General features: G+C 44.7%; 1 protein-coding gene across 1 annotated transcript in view; it reads left to right on the forward strand.

Annotated features, from left to right (window-relative positions):
* Positions 1-2,972: 2,972 nt before the first annotated feature.
* INTS2 (integrator complex subunit 2) overlaps positions 2,973-16,323 on the forward strand; it is a 45,855-nt gene continuing 32,504 nt past the window's right edge. Inside the window, exons 1-8 of the mRNA XM_066575098.1 lie at positions 2,973-3,193; positions 6,621-6,927; positions 8,157-8,295; positions 8,749-8,851; positions 9,698-9,811; positions 12,766-12,896; positions 12,994-13,167; positions 13,613-13,833. Coding sequence (XP_066431195.1) covers positions 6,632-6,927; positions 8,157-8,295; positions 8,749-8,851; positions 9,698-9,811; positions 12,766-12,896; positions 12,994-13,167; positions 13,613-13,833 — 1,178 coding nt within the window. The 5' untranslated portion in view covers positions 2,973-3,193; positions 6,621-6,631. The remainder of the gene's footprint in view (positions 3,194-6,620; positions 6,928-8,156; positions 8,296-8,748; positions 8,852-9,697; positions 9,812-12,765; positions 12,897-12,993; positions 13,168-13,612; positions 13,834-16,323) is intronic.

Here is a 16,323-nt window from a genome sequence, read left to right on the forward strand (position 1 = left end):
CTTTCTGAGTTCATTAATCTGTCTTTCTAAAATCCAACCTTGAGTTTTCTCAGGTCTTCCTTCCCTTTTTAACCAAAATTCAAGGATAGCATGATCACTGCCTCCTAAGGTCCCCGCCACCCTTACTTCCTCAACCATTCCCTCCCTGTTGGTAAGAATTACATCCAAAATAGCAGATCCCCTTTTTTCACTTTTACCTTTTGGAAGACAAAGTTGTCAGCAAGAGCCGATCAGAATTTGTTGGATCCATTACTTTTATCAGAGAAAGATTCCCAACAAATGTCTGGATAGTTAAAATCTCGTATGATACTATTGTATTTTTTTGAGAACTTGGCCATCTGATATAGAAAGCATTCATTCATATCCTCTGCTTGTTGAGGTGGCCTATAGTAAACACCTACATTGATGTCCTGTTGTTCCCGCCTTGTATTTTTACCAGTTTCTACAGAACTATCATTACCGGTCTTTGGTCCTTTTGCTACGACTACCTTCGGGAATACAGGGCAGGCATTAGACTCTTCCTGGTACCCTACAGAGGATGGCTGTGTGGAGCCAATCACCCTGTTGTATGACCGACCCTCAGAAGAAAAGGAGGTGCAGTTTAACACCATTTTGCAATGGCACTCCCTCCACGAAGTGTAGGCGAGCACTGATGCATATGCTGCTGAAGTATAGGAGTCAATCTACGGATGGGCGAGTCTACTTCACTATGGGGTAAGTATTCCCCTCCTCCTCCTCACTCCTAACATCTCACCCACTGGATTGGAGTCCGCCCACCTCTCCTGCTAGAGCTCTTCTTACAACCCCATCATATTTGCTCAAGGCTCTTCACCTCAGTTTATCCCCTCTTTAGTGCTCCCCTCCTGGTGCCTCTCTATTCTTCTTAGGAGGGTGCCTGCTGCTGGGAACCTGTCAGGAGCCTCTCTGCCTCTTTCGCAGCAGAACCTTTTTCACTACACTTTGGGCAGCATTTCCTCCTAGGCCTGCTTGCCACCAAACCATGTTTTCCCAATGGGGGTTCAGTTCTGCTGCCCATGCAGTGATTTAGAACCTTAGCGGGTGGACTACTACTCTAGTCACCTGATTGGTAGCTACACTTACAGGGGTGGGCTCACAGGCTTACTTCAGCCTATCAGGGAGGCTAGCTCCTTTTTTACTCATGCCCCTTTCCTGCTTTCTCCACATAGCACTCACTGAGCGCTATGTAGTTTGTAAAGGAGAAGACAGAAGCAGTTAGAAACCACTTCTTACTTCTCCTGTGGGTCCGCGTCTGTCTCTGACAGCAGATAACCTGACCTGCTTCTGCTAGATTGCAGGAGCTTTAATGCTGCCCCACATATTTACTATTGATCGGGATTAAAGCCCAGAACCAAGCATCGTATATTTACTGTGCTCGGTCCTTCATGGGTTAACACTGGGCAATTGTTACGATCACCCAAAAATTATTGCATTGACTATAATGGGGTCCACCTGCTTTTCCCCCAGCTGGCCGACTTTTCGGTGGAAGCAAAAGCCCTGCATGCAGCACTTTTTCTTCCGGTATTTTCAGCTGCATTTGTGAGGGAACCTCCGGCCGGAGCTTCTGGGGCCGATATGAAAGCAGCCTTAATTGGTGAGATGGTTCGAACATGCAAGTAAGGGCGCCTTCACACTGGTGAGAAAATCGCACGATTATGAAGACGCAGGATTATGAAACCAATGATTTGCAGTGATTTCATTCACATTTGTGAAGTTTTCATTCATGCGATGGGGAGTGAAAAAAAATGCAGGATGTTTTTTTAATCTCCCATGTCTCCCTGTGGAGCCTCCTCGTTATCACATTGCGACGCACGAACTTGCGAGGCGTTTTTAACATTAGAAAGTCCTATTGTCTTACTGCAAAATCGGTGAGCAAATTGGAAGCGGCAGCGACGTTATCGCCAGAAAGGAATCACGGACGTCAGACACCTCCTGAAGAGAATTGCAATTTTTATGTGATTTTCTCGCTACGTATTCGCGATCGCCAGCCTGAAGCAGCCCTCAGTGTTTGCAGGGATCTTAAATGGTTGAACCTCACTGGTCAGAAGGCCGCCCCCCATCTTATGGATAGGGGATAACATCAGATTTTGGTACAACCCCCTGTAAAAGAGCTGCTGCCGACATCTTGGTGCTGAATACAAGAACGGACCAATCAAAGCGGTTTTTGATGGCACAAGTGGGAGCGCCACCCTATATTAGTCTGTGCGGGATCAGGCCCCCGCATCCCACCAGCAGACGTCCTGAACAGCTGCCTCCATGCTGCCAAGTACAGGGAGGTCTGTGGAGAAGCAGCTGCATCGCACTATGGAAGCTGTCCAAAAAAATTTGTCCTTGTTGCCCATAGCAGCCAATCACAGCGCAGCTTTCATTTCTAATACTGTTGAGGCAAAATGAAAGCTGTGCTGTGATTGGTTGCTATATATTATACTGCTGAGGTAAAATGAAAGCTGCGCTGTGATTGGTTGCTGTGGGCGAAAAGGACAATTTTTCTTCTGGATAGCTTCCATAATAGTGTGGTGTGACTGCTTTCCCACAGACCTCCCTGTATATCAGATATCTGTTATATGAAGCTTCTTTGTATTCTTTGCTCTTGTATGAATGTACCAGGTTTATGACACACTATGTGGGTATGTAATAACTCGCGGCACTATATTTCACTGCGGATGGATTCTTCATAACTACACAAACGCGATCTTCGAATCATAGCTTCTTTCTAGACAGATGCAGTAATCCGCTCATGTCCAGCACACGGGGCTCAGACAGTGGAACAGACGCTCCATATGTCTGGCGGGGCTAGCCGGCACCGCCAGCCAATCACAGGCCTTCTTACACAGCAGGCTACTTGAGGTTTAGGTAGCCTTGCGCTATTGGTGAGTGTCGTTCACACTTCTGTTTGGCTGTAAGGCAGGATGGGCGTGACTAGGTGGAGTGCTCCCTACTTCCGGTCCGCTGGGGCACAGTCGTCTAGCTCACAGGTTCCGGGCGGTATGATATCGCAGTAACACTGTAGCGTGCTGTAGGTGTTAGTGTGAGCCGCCGCTACATGATGCCCCCGGACAGGAGGGGTGTGCGCTGCTCGGTACTGTAGTGTGCAAGAACTAAGTGTGACTCCCCGGAGGACGGTACCCGACAGGCATCCTCTCCCTTTCACAGCGCCCCCGTGCGGACGCATCAGGTACCTGTGTCATACAGAGGTGTAGGGACGGGGCTCTGTTTATGGGGGGCTCACATTGTGTGCTTGTAACTTATTTTTTACATTAAACCTACTGTGTGAGGCGGTCACAGGCAGCAGGAGATGTGCCAGTAGCGGAGGGCACACTGTGGGTACTGGGCGCCGGGCACACTTACATTCTGCTATAGTACAGAAGAATGAAAATAAAAAGGGCCACCGCATTTGTCAGAACCCCTGATCTCCGTGACAGCTGAGCTGCCCATTGACTACAATAGCTGCCATCATCATTCCTGGCTGAACCCGCAAGGCTGGGTTCACAGGGGACGGATTTGCAGTGGAAATTCCTTGCTGCAAAACCTCCCGCGGCTCCTAATCCCGGGATTAGCTAGTCATGTGGACGAGACTAAGCAGAAATCTAGTCCACATGTGGCGGAAAATCTGTGTGGAACCGGCGATGCGTTGCGGATTTGACAGCTGCAGCATGTCATTTCTTTTTTCCGTTGCGGCCTCACTCGTCTCTAAGGGGAGAGGAAGCAGCAACGGATTGCCGGCGGCCAAACTGCTCCAAAACCCGCGGTGAAATGCAGCTGGATTTGAAGCTGCGCCTCTCCTGCAGAAGTCTTGCGGCTTTTCGGTGCGGCCAACCTTAAGGGAACGAGCAGGAAGTGTGACAAGAGCTTTACGCAAATGTCGCTAAGAAACAGGATACTTTTTTTATTTTCATCACATTCCTCACAACCGTTTAGTTGGTCCAAAGAGACATTTATAGTTCATTGTGGGAAAGATCCCTCCTACCTGCTGGAAAAGCTTAAACAGCATAAAATCATCAGGAGATAGTAATGTGTAAGGTCCAGATTTCACCATATGATGCAATAATATGCAAATTTGGGTCTTCTGTACCGCTAAGAACCATTTTTGCCCCAAAAGAGGCGGAAGGTCTTATTATTACTTAGCAATTTTTTTTTTTTTAAATGGAGTACATTACCTCGCAGGCTCAGTCCAGGTTCCTCCTGATGCTCTCCACAGCTCCGACGTGCGCTTCCCCACAGTCCTTGGCGCTAGTACAACATCGCATCCTGGTTACGGGATTCATAAATCCCACCTCCATGAAGCGATGGCTGTGATTGGTTCTTCAACCGCTACTCAGCCAATCACAGCCATCGCATTGGTTCATCCATCGCTGCATTGATTGGCTAAGCAGCGGTCAATGAACAAATCGACAGCCATCGCGTTGTGGAGGCGCGAGTTATGAATCGTCCGTGAGCCACTGCCAGCCAATTCATAAATCCCGCCTCCACAATGCGATGGCTGTTAATTGGCTGAGCAGCAATCAAAGAACAAATAAATGCAGCACTGGATGAACCAATCGCAGCCATCTCATTGGTTCATCCAGCGCTACATTGATTGGCTGAGCAGCGTTTGATAAACCAATCGTAGCCATCGCTTCCCGGAGGTGGAATTTATGAATCCCATAACCAGGAAGTGATGATGTACAAGCACTGAGGACTGCGGGGAAGCACGTGCTGGAGCTATGAAGAGGAGCGGGAGGGACCTGGACTGAGTCTGCTTGGTAATGTACTCCATTAAAAAAATAAATAAATATTAAAATAAAACAAAAAGTTGTGTAACTAGGGCTTATTTTTGGGGAAACACGGTAGATAGTCTATAGGTAGATAGTCTAATTACATAGAAGATAGTCTAATAGTAACATTATTAACGTGAGTCTATTTCCCGAGTCAAGAAAGGGACATTTAAGGGCGGCTTTAGACAACTGTCTTTGTGCACGTAAAATATATGCGCAGAGAATAGAAGCCATTGTCATTGCGCTTTTTTGCATGCATATTATGCAAATTCATTAGGCTAAAAAGCCTTTAAAATGCCAGCGGGGCTGTGTCCAACACCCATGTGAACTGGCCCTGCGGGAGCAAAAACTACAGTAATACGCGCAAAAGCACATAATTCAGGACACAAAATCTTTTGCACGTATGCTCGGGGAGAATATAGTGCAGCCATACATTTCATATGAATGGAAGACCAGAGGGCCCAAGAGGACAGGGCCGCTCTGGGATAGCAGCTGTCTGCTCTGGCTTGCAGTGGCAAATATACAAGAAGATTCAACTGTCTCATGACATACAATGTGCGTTGCCTTAGGCCTCCCTCACACTAAACGCTGTACAACACTCCCATTCATTTCAATGGGGCTGCTCACACGGGGCTGAAAACGCAGCGCCTTCCAACGCTGCGCTTTGACAGCGATGCAAGTTCTATTTTTGGGCGTTTTCAGCCCTGCGTCACCCAGGGCAGCGGTTTTAGCACTGCTGAAAACGTGGCAACACTTGGTGCCGCGTTTTTGGCAGCATTAACCGCTCGCCGATTTTCGGGGTGAGGGCTTGCAATAGAAGCCCTCCCCAGAAAATCTGCCCCAGCTAGGTAGAGAGAAAAAAAAGAAAGTTAATACTCACCTAGCCGCTGCAGTCCGGGTCGCGGCTGCTGGTCTCTGCTGCTGATCCGGGCTTCCCCTGCATTCACAAGTCTATTGCCGTAGGCCAGGTTTGAGAACCCCGCCTCCGGCAATAGAGTGCTGTGATTGGTTATCGGCACGCTCAATGCCCAATCACAGCCCTTCATTGACTGTGTCAGCCAATCAGCGCCGGCAAGCTCTGATTGGCTGAGACAGTCAATGAAGGGCTGTGATTGGTTGTCGGTGCTTGCTCGATGCCCAATCAGCACTCTATTGCCGGAGGCGGGGTTCTCAAACCTGGCCTCCGGCAATAGACTTGGGTGTGCCAAGGAAGAGACCAGCGGCCGCGACCCGGACTGCAGCGGCTAGGTGAGTATTACTTTTTCTTTTCAGCATGCTTGGCTGCGTTTTCAGCTGAGCTGAAAACGCAGCCAAAACGCTGGCATAGAGTATGCCAGCGCTGCTGAAACGGGGCGGAATCTGCAGGCTGCGTTTCTGCAAACGCCCTCTGTGAGGGAGGCCTTAGGGTACATTCACACGAGGCACAAACCGTGCAGATATTCTGCTGCTGTCTTGGGTGCAGGAAATCTGCAGGGCACACAGTAATGGCATAGTGAAAGAGATTCTATTAAATCCACTGCGGAAATTGACTTGCGGTGTGGCTTTCATATCCACAGCATGTCTTTTTATACTAGATACCCGTTACCATTCTCCTTGTCAGGGGCGTGTGTTGCCACACAGTGAGCAAGGATTGGCAGTGTAAGAGCACTCCTACTTGTTAGTTGCGTCACCACTTTGTAGTAGAGGAACCTCACAATACAGAGTTCTAAGAAGAGGTGCTCCAGAATTATTTCACGTGGAATACAAATTTCTACAAAAACAGACGTTATGGTGTGACAAAGCATCTTTAGGTGAAAGCATAACCAATTTCAGTAGTTAAAAATGTAACTTTTTTTTCCTTTTCTTCAGGAGCCCCCAGGATGGGTGAGAGTTCATTATGCCTGCAGTATGTGAGCCCTTACGCCTTTGAAGCAATGCAGAAAGTGGATGTAGTACGGCTGGCTGCTCTGAGTGATCCAGAGCTGAGACTTCTGCTACCATGTCTGGTCCGCATGGCCCTGTGTGCTTCAGCAGACCAAAGCCAGAGCTGGGCTCAGGACAAAAAGTCTCTTCTCCGGCTACTGTCAGGAGTCGAGGCAGTTAACTCCATTGTAGCGCTGCTCTCTGTTGACTTTCACGCATTAGAGCAGGACGCCAACAAAGAGCAGCAGCTAAGGTATGTAATGTGTCTAGTACTTCTACGAATATATTTCCAGTTGTAGCTCCACCGCTATCTTCCAACCCTTTCCTCTCCTCTTTTTCTTCTCTATTCACTCTTTTTTTTTTTTTTCTTCTTTCTTTTTATTTATATTTCTCATATTTGAAGTGACATGTTCTACTATTGATGGCATGATATATGGGCGCATTTCAGCACAAGCTATAATTCGTAAATTTGTGAATGTCATGTTGGCTTTTCAATGAAAGGGGGTTGAATCGTAAATATATTTCCCCGGTGATTTCCATGAACGCACACCTGAGATTGCCTCCTGATAGGACATGGAAAACACAGAAGTATAACACTATTTCAGGGAACTAGGATGTAAGTTGAGGGCAAGGACCTCCAAAGTAGTATTTTCTGAAATAGAGATGGGTCATCTGCAAATACTTTGGTTGTAAGTATCAGCAGAGAAGTTTACTGCATAGAGTTTATACCTCAACAAAACCTTTGAGAAAAGTTTATCACTATCTTTCTCTGCGGTGAGATTTAACTCAACAGGGAGCTCAAAATTTAAAGGGAACGGGTCATCAACTGTAAGGCCATAAACTTATAATATAAGACTTGGAGTCCAGGGAGCCTCTCTTTATACTCTCCTTGTCTTCCCATTCCTGCTGCGGTATCTGGCAAGTCAGCACGTCACAGCAGCTTGACTCTTTTTAGAAGAGCGTGCGCCCACACTCCCATTCATCTCTGTGAGCGAGCGCATGCACAGAACCATCTGAAAGGGGTCAAGCTGTTTGCATGCGCCAACTTATTGGCGACACAGGAACAGGGCACCTGGTGAGTGTGAAAGACAGCTCGCCGGGACTTGGTGGTCCCTAACCTTTGCGCCCCATAACATAGTTTATGGGGCTAAAAGGTTATGACCGTTTCCCTTTAAGACCTAGTATGTTCTTTGGTAATTCTTAAGTGGTGATATTATGGAGACGACTGGGGGAAATGAGGTAATAGACTCTCCCAATGGCCTTTTCCATGACCATTGGGCTAGCGCATAGAAAATGTGATAGAAATAACCAGAGCTTAATCGGTCTGCACTATAAATGCTATCACTTATGACTCTCATTAATATGTTTAGCTTGCTTGTGTCCTAATATATATTGGTGGTGGGCAGTCTTAATATATTCTTTTTTGTACAAGGGCACAATTTTAGTTTGTTGAGTGTATCTAACTCTTATTTTTCTCCATAGACATAAACTTAATGGAGGAACTGGAGAAAGTATCTTGACGTCACAGCTGCACCACGGCCTGACATTGGAGTTTGAGCACAGCGATTCTCCTCGTCGATTGCGGCTAGTGCTCAGCGAGTTACTGGCGATAATGAACAAGGTAGAGCTTTCTAATGTATCTGGATATAGAAGCTGCAGTAACATTGATAAAATAAGTGCTTTTCAGCCCCATCTATTTTTACATTTCATTAGTTTTGGGCGCAATGAGTATTATTATTTTAGCAATACATTTTTGTTCTGACTAAGGCTGCCTGTCCACGGGCGCCTTTTGCATTGCGTTCCCCGCGGCCAGATTATCCGGTCACAGGGAACGCAGTGCACGCTCTACATAGCTTTGCTATGGAAAGCGCAGCCTCCCCCTGTCCACGAGCAGAGAATCATAGCAATCTGTCAGATAGGATCACCGCGGAGACCTGTCTGGCTCCTGCACCCGGGCGGCGGAGATCCGCTGCAGGATATTGCAACGCCCGTGGACAGGCAGCCTTATAGTATGCACTCTTGTCTAGATTTTGTATGTTGTTACCATTATTTATATACATATATTTTTTTTAAGGTTGCCGATTCTAATGGGGAATATTTCCTGAAGTCGTCGGAGCTCTTTGAGAGTCCTGTGCACATGGAGGAGGCTGCAGATGTGCTCTGCATTTTACAAGCTGGTATAGTTTTGACATGCTGCACAGTTCTACTGCACACCTTGATGGTGTGATCTTTCTATGCATCTCATATAGTGTGGTGTTGTGTATTGTGCAGACATTTTTGTTTAGCTATATTCAGTTTATTCTTTATTAGTAAACTGGATGTCAGTGTTTTACTCCTCAAAGATATGGCTTGTTTGCCTTGTCATCAGCTGGAATAAGGGTCCTTAGACACGAGCAAGTGCTAATTGGAGACAGTTATTTCCATTTACATGTAGCAAGCATTGCAACTGCTTGTACGATCGTTTGTTGCCATACAGCTTCATTATCAGCACTACCTCCCCTGTTTACATAGTAAGAAATGCCACTGAAAAACAGTGATTTTAATGACCACGTAAAAAGTGTAGTCAGATGACAAACAAGTGTCTGCTGGGTGGTTACTAATAATAATATTAATCTTTATTTGTATAGCGCCAACTTATTCCGCAGCGCTTACTAGCATATCTACATAAGGCAATGATTGAGAAAAAATATCTGACCCATGTTAAAGGGATTGTCTCAGGAGCGGTTTTACTTGTCATTCAGTGAGCCCAGCTGCAGTTTGTCCATGCATACTACTGTTTGATTCTTTTCAGTGGGACCACCGGAGATAGCTGATTCGGTTATTTGCAGGGGTCCCATAGAAGTCAATGAAGCAGTGGTGCGCATGTGCTGCCACTTCTGTCACAAGTTTTGGGATAAACTACGGCTCTATCTGCTGGATGACAGGTAAAACCTGTTGTGAGACAAGCCCTTTAACTATTGTTCCCACTTTTACTTACATTTACCATATTAGTACATTTACCAATATGTTGTTTCCCTTCACAGAACTGCACTCATTACTGCCTATTACAGACATGGCTGAAGCTCTCCTTCATGTTCGCAATGGAGCCTGGTTTCTTTGTTTGCTGGTTGCAAATGTTCCAGACAGTTTTAATGAAGGTGAGCTAATTATCACTGCAGACATCACTGACTTTGAATATGTTTGATCACTTCCTACCTACCTACCTATCTATACCTTCCTGTATTGTGCTGGAGATGTTCACAGGCTTCGGCTGTGTTGTTGCTTATTATTTGCATGTGCCTTTTTTGTTATAAGAAGGGGTGGTTGGGGAGGGAGAATGTCACAAAAAACAGCTCTTATGCAGAACCTAACTCCCTTTCACATTTGGAGACTCATTTTTAATACTTTCCCAATACAGGTAATTTTTTTAATGGAGTTCTCAGACTTTACATGCTCGAAGAGAACCATAGCCTCCTAACAGTTTGCACTGAGCTGTGCTTGGCGAAAAGTAACCAAAAAAGCGGGTGGGGTTGGCACACAATGAATAAGGTGGAATGTTGCTACTGTGTCAATAAACAATATGTAACTAGAAAAGGGAAAGCGACACAATATAAATAAAAGCACACACAAAATAACAAAGCAAATGTATAGCTCTTTGAAAAACACACTAGAAACAAGTATAAAAGCAATGAGCATTACTACTGTCATAATATGGGACAAGTGAATCCATGTAACCAATAACAATATATCATATTAAATAAAAGCTATACTCCCAAATTGTCAAATCATGAAGAGTCAACACATACTCCATAAGATGTACAGAAAGTAGGATCACTACTAACAATAAACCGTAAAATACACAATGAAGAATAAAGTGCAAAAGAGTAGAAAAGGAATAAGAAATAATTTATTAATAATAAGAATATGACATCCAATATGGAGAAACATGAACAGTCATGATAACGGTTGGAGGTACTGCCAGGGAGAAAAAATAGCCAAATGAACATAAGGCTGCACAGAAGGAAGTCCCCACACGTATCGCTATACTCCGATAACTTTCACAGGGGTAGCTGTGGAATGCCTGCACTCCATTAAATATAGTGTAATGATGTTAACTGTCTCCATCGCTATCCTGGCCAGCGGAAATGATGTAAGATGAAGAGCGAGAGAGAGGCTTGATGTACAGCGCACGCATCAAATAACACTTCCCGTCAAGTCATTAGTTTAGCCCATACATTATAGTCAAAATGGTGTACACGAAGGTATCATGAAACGCATACACGAATGCTCGTATGACTCGTATAGCTGTAAATGACATTACTGCTGGTTCCAGCACCATGATTGCATGGAGGAAAGGACTTCAAGGTTTATACTTTGCACATCTTAGTTAATGTGACTGCAGAGGAATCTGCTATTCTAAAAGCCGTAGCTTTGGTTAGATTGATTTTGGTCTTGTTTTAAAGCCAATAGTCTGGGCTTTAAGTCCTCCTACTGCTATGTTGATGGTAACATAAAAGTCCCATGGCTCTTATAATGCAGTGACCCAATGGCAAATCCTTAGATTTAAAAGGTTTTTTTTTTGTTTTTTTTTCTGCAAACGTAGTAAACATAAAATATATATATATTAATTTGGTGTTATCAACCTTAACAAACTGTACAATAAAGTTAACGTTGTTTATACTACATATATTGAGCAGTGTAAAAATAAATCCTAAAAAAAGTGAAATTGCTAATTTTAAGCCAATCTCACATCTCCATCGGAATCTCCATTCGGAGATTCTGTCACAGATGTGGAAGAAAAAGTGCTGCATGTAGCGCTTGTTTTCTATCCAAAAGCTGGCCGGCTGAGTAAAGTGTGTGGACCCCTTTATAGTCAGTGGTTCAGCTCCATCCAGAGACTGAGTCTTTCGGCCGCGCGGATCCCCCAAATGGAGCAGGAACACAGAATTGCCAGCACAGATGTGAAACCAACCTTATTTGCATTTTCCCCACCCTCCAAAAAGTAATTACTGTAAGTTAAGGCTTATTTAGACACAACGATTTTTGCTCAAAAATCGCTCAAGCCGTCTTTTGAGCTATATTCGTTGTGTCTAACTGCACTGACATCGTGCAGTTTTCGTTAAGGAATCGCTGATCTTTCAGCATGCTGAAAAATCATCGATCAGTTATCAGTAATTCACAGAGGGATACAGCTGATACTATTGTTTCAGTTCTATTCCGCTCCCTGAAGACAGGCAAGGTATAAAGAAGAGCTGGATGCAGAAGACAAGCGGGGCCACCCCGCTTGTCTTCTGCAACCCATGCTCGGAGCGCTCAGCTGTATAACAGCCGAGCGCTCCAAGTAGAGAACAGCTGGATGCAGAAGACAAGCGGCCCCGCTTGTCTTCTGCATCCTCCGCTCGGAGCACAAGGTGATCGCTCAACACCCCGCCCCCCCCCCCCCTTCATTCCACACACACTCACTCTCTCTCTGTATTTTATCAATATACTGACAGTGCTACAGCACCAGACCCATGACATGAATGGGTTACATGGACTTCTAATGTAGAGGCCCCTGTTTACGGGAGTCACTGATGAGGTCCCTTCTCAAGGCCACCTATTGGCTGCAGTGGACAAGTGGGTAAACTATGTGACCGCTGCAGTCAAAGTAAACCGACCACAGGATGGGAGTGATAGTGGGGGAGCAGTGTGATGGTGAAACGGTGAGCTTATATTGTGTGTGTGTGTGTGTGTTTATGTATATGTAATTCATTCCTCTACTGCCACCAATGTATTTATTAATTGAAAAATCCCTTTGAAGTTGGTAAACTGCAGTCTTCTATTATGTAGAAAGGCAGAGTAACTCATCACACAGGTAAAGATCACGCTTCTCTTTCTTCCATTTTAACCATTTTATTGCTAACCAACATACAATAAGCGGTAGCTAAGAGAGTGGCTTCACATGCCTAAACACTGCCCCATGCCTGGCTGTATGGGGTAGTGAGGAATTACAGAAACAGCCGTACGTGGTTTTGGTAACTCCTAGTCATGTCTCTTGGGAGTTATAAGATACTTATTTCAGCATTTGCCAATCATTCATTGACGTCCTTGAATATGTTATGTTTTTCTTTAGTTTGTAGAAGCTTGATAAAAAACGGAGAACGACAAGATGAAGAAAGTGCAGGAGGGAGGCGCAGAACTGAAGCTCTCCGTCAACTGTGCAAAATGAATCCATCTCAGGCTCTCAAAGTTCGAGGCATGGTGGTAAGTTATTTTTGTTTTCTCACAATTTCTTTATACTAACTGATACCATACATGTTGGAGAATCGCATATATTTTTCGTGTGCTTAACCTATGACAGGTAGAAGAATGTCACCTTCCAGGGCTTGGTGTAGCATTGACATTGGACCATACAAAAAATGAAGCTGGTGATGATGGTGTGAGCAACATGGTGTGTTTTGTAAGCGGGCTTCTCCTTGGGACCAATGCAAAAGTTAGAACTTGGTTTGGCACATTCATTCGCAATGGTCAGCTGGTAAGCTCATATTTATTTGTGTGTGTGTGTGTATCATTTTTTGAGTTTTCTGCAATAGTAATCTATTGTAGATGGTGAACGCAGTTTGGGACCACAGACTATCAGATGATCTAGCCCACTGTTATAAACGGACAGGGGAGGAAGTGACGACTTCACATCCAGTTCTGACCAGAACTGATTTCTATGGAAGTGAAGCCGGCAATTCATTCCCATCTGCTTATGATAACGTCCATCCCGCTGTCCCGACCAACGGGCCCCCAACCATCAACCACTTCTGACCTAATCATAGGCTAGGTCATCAGTGAAAAAATAGGCATACAACCCCTTTTAAACCTGGACATTGAATAGAACTTCCATTTATTTATTACATAGGTCTAAATTAATGTTAAATTATAATTAACGCTTCTGCAATGTTTGACATTGGTAATTCTCTTTTTCACCTTAGAGAAGACGAGAAAACAGCAGCTCGGTGCTGTGGCAAATGAGGAAACAACTCCTCTCAGAGTTAATGAGCATTCTCCCGACTGAGCAAAAAACACAAGTATCGGAGGGAGGAGATCCTGAGCACGGAGGACCTGTTTATTGTGGACTCAAAGAGGAGCATGTAGTCAAAGCCAGCGCCCTGCTTCGCCTATATTGTGCACTGATGGGAATTGCTGGTCTTAAGTAAATACCCTTTTGTTATTATCATGCAATATTGTAACACATTACTGGGTTTCCTATCCACATGGCTCTTACTGATATCACTTCCATGATGAGTGTGAGTGTGTGTAATTTATTTATTTATTTTTTTTGCACCTTCTCCTTTTATATGTTCTCTAGTTTTTGTCTGATTTCACTTTCACTTGGCTTGCATGAAGTGATAGAACGACGGCAAAAAACTGGGACTGGATGGTGATGTTTCTAATAGAAAAACTGTACGCTGCTGCGCTATGGTAAAACACACACAGCATTCCCCTGTAAATTTGTCTTACTTAAATAAAGTCAGTGTGTTTTAGCATAGTTTACTATTTTCCTATCCAGAGTAGCACCATCCAGTCTCCCTACCTTTTTGCGCCTGTTCTATCAAGTATGTGTGCTGATCCCAGTGTGAAATTGGAAGGGCTTGAATATATCGTGTTCATGCAGCCTGTTTAGACAGGAAAATCATCATTGGGGATAGTGATGATTCTCGTTCACTTTTCTCTCAGTGTTTCACATTTCTATGTAAAACTCTATACAATCCGTGTTTAAATGCAATGAGAAGACAATAATGATTTTTATACTGGCTGAACTTGGACGACAATTGAGAAGCACACGATTTTCGATCTTCGGTCAGTCCTTGGCTCACATTAAATTGAACGTTATCATTCACTTTCGTTCGTTTGATCGGCTTTTGCAAGGATAATCATTCTGTCTAAATGCACCTTAAGTGGAGATGGCAAATCGTGGGATTCACTTGAAACTAATAGTTAAAAAATCTCACCATGAAGATGGTGCCTCATAAGCATCAGCCAGGAGTCCGCAGTGCTTGGAAAGTGGCTGCAGTATATAAAAGAGACCTTCCAAGGTGTGAAAGGAAATCACTTGAGAGTGGCAGGGATAGAAAAATGTGTTTTTTGTTTTTTTTATTTGCTTGAGTGGTCCTTTTTAAAGCTTAATGTGTTGTGCCAAGATGGCATTCCCTGTTCCTTTGACTCATTAGGGCATATAACTGTCATAGAGTTAGGTTCCCCACTTCAGACCCACCCCCCCTTTGACCCAGAATGGGATCTGCTTAGAAAAGCAGCTCTCATTCTGGAATATTTTCTGTTGTTCTGGTATTACAGGACGGCCATTCATGTGAATGGTTGTCCTGTAGTACTAAATTTCCGTATGGTGCTACGTGTCTAGATAGCTGAGTCTCCCCCTGGAGACTGGTTGCTAGAGGTGCAGAGAGCGAGATCTGGGATGATCAGCTGGTCGCCCCAGGCCCTGCATTCTTGGAGTGGTTGTGTATCTTGGCAAAACCTTTCAAAAGCAGTTACTGTTTTATAGATTAAAATAGAGATGAGCGAACGTGCTCGGCCACGCCCCTTTTTCGCCCGAATACCGCGATTTTCGAGTACTTCCGTACCCGGGCGAAAAAATTCGGGGGTCGCCGTGCCACCGCGGGGAGTGGGGGGGAGAGGGAGAGAGAGAGGGCTCCCCCTGTTCCCCCGGCGCACCCGAGTACTTTTTGCCCGAGTAGTGAAGTACTCGAAAATCGCGGAGCTCGATTGCGAAATCGCCCTTACCGAGTACGTTCACTCATCTCTAGATTTAAACATATCTTGGTAGTGGACCTGATGATGATGATGATGATGATGCTTTTTTTCCATATTCTAATCTTTTTCAAGCTTTGTTCTGCTTAGAGAACAGTGAGGCAATGGGGGAGAATGAGAGAAAACTAGAATACAAGATCTATCCAGAAGTACACTGATAAGATGCAGATACTTGATCATCATATACATGTTGGGGCAGATTTACCAATAATCTCTAAAAATGCACCAAACTTAGCATAGTCATTCATGCACAATGACCAATTTGGCCCAACTTTAGATCTCTTTAGCATTATACTACCTGTTGGTTGGTTTAGTTTTGCCAGAATTTTCCGTTCAAAATATTTTTATTCGCATATTTTTACTGGCATTAACATACATTTGTCATTTGCTTATGGATTTGAATTGACTTGCAGTATCACAGACAAAGGTAAATCAATTCTTTACATTACAAGACTTTGGCTATGCGTCTTTTCTTTTCCTTCCTTCCTAATCAGGCAGTTGAATACTGCCCTAACTTATCAAAACTTAAACTGTAACGAAAACATAATTGACGGACAGGGTGGTATGGGATAGGTGGGGGGGGGGGAGGGGAGGGGTTAGGCTTAGGGAGCTGGAGGTGGTGGATCTCTGGAGCACGATTTGAGGTGGTAGAGCCCACCCCCGGTAAGAGCCACTCAACTTCCGGGAGCTTTCTGGGGTCTACCAATGTCTCCTATGGACGGCCCGTAGCTACCCAGACCTTAAATCGTTCAGAGGACCTGAATGTGGTCCATGTCTGCCAGGTATGGTAGAATCTTTCCTGAGTTTGCCCTCCTCCGCCCCCAGCTCGTCGAAGCGCATGAGGTCGTTTATTTCTTCTACCCACATCCCTCTT

This window comes from Eleutherodactylus coqui, chromosome 1 (assembly GCF_035609145.1).
Source record: "Eleutherodactylus coqui strain aEleCoq1 chromosome 1, aEleCoq1.hap1, whole genome shotgun sequence".
In the NCBI taxonomy this organism is placed as follows: domain Eukaryota; kingdom Metazoa; phylum Chordata; class Amphibia; order Anura; family Eleutherodactylidae; genus Eleutherodactylus; species Eleutherodactylus coqui.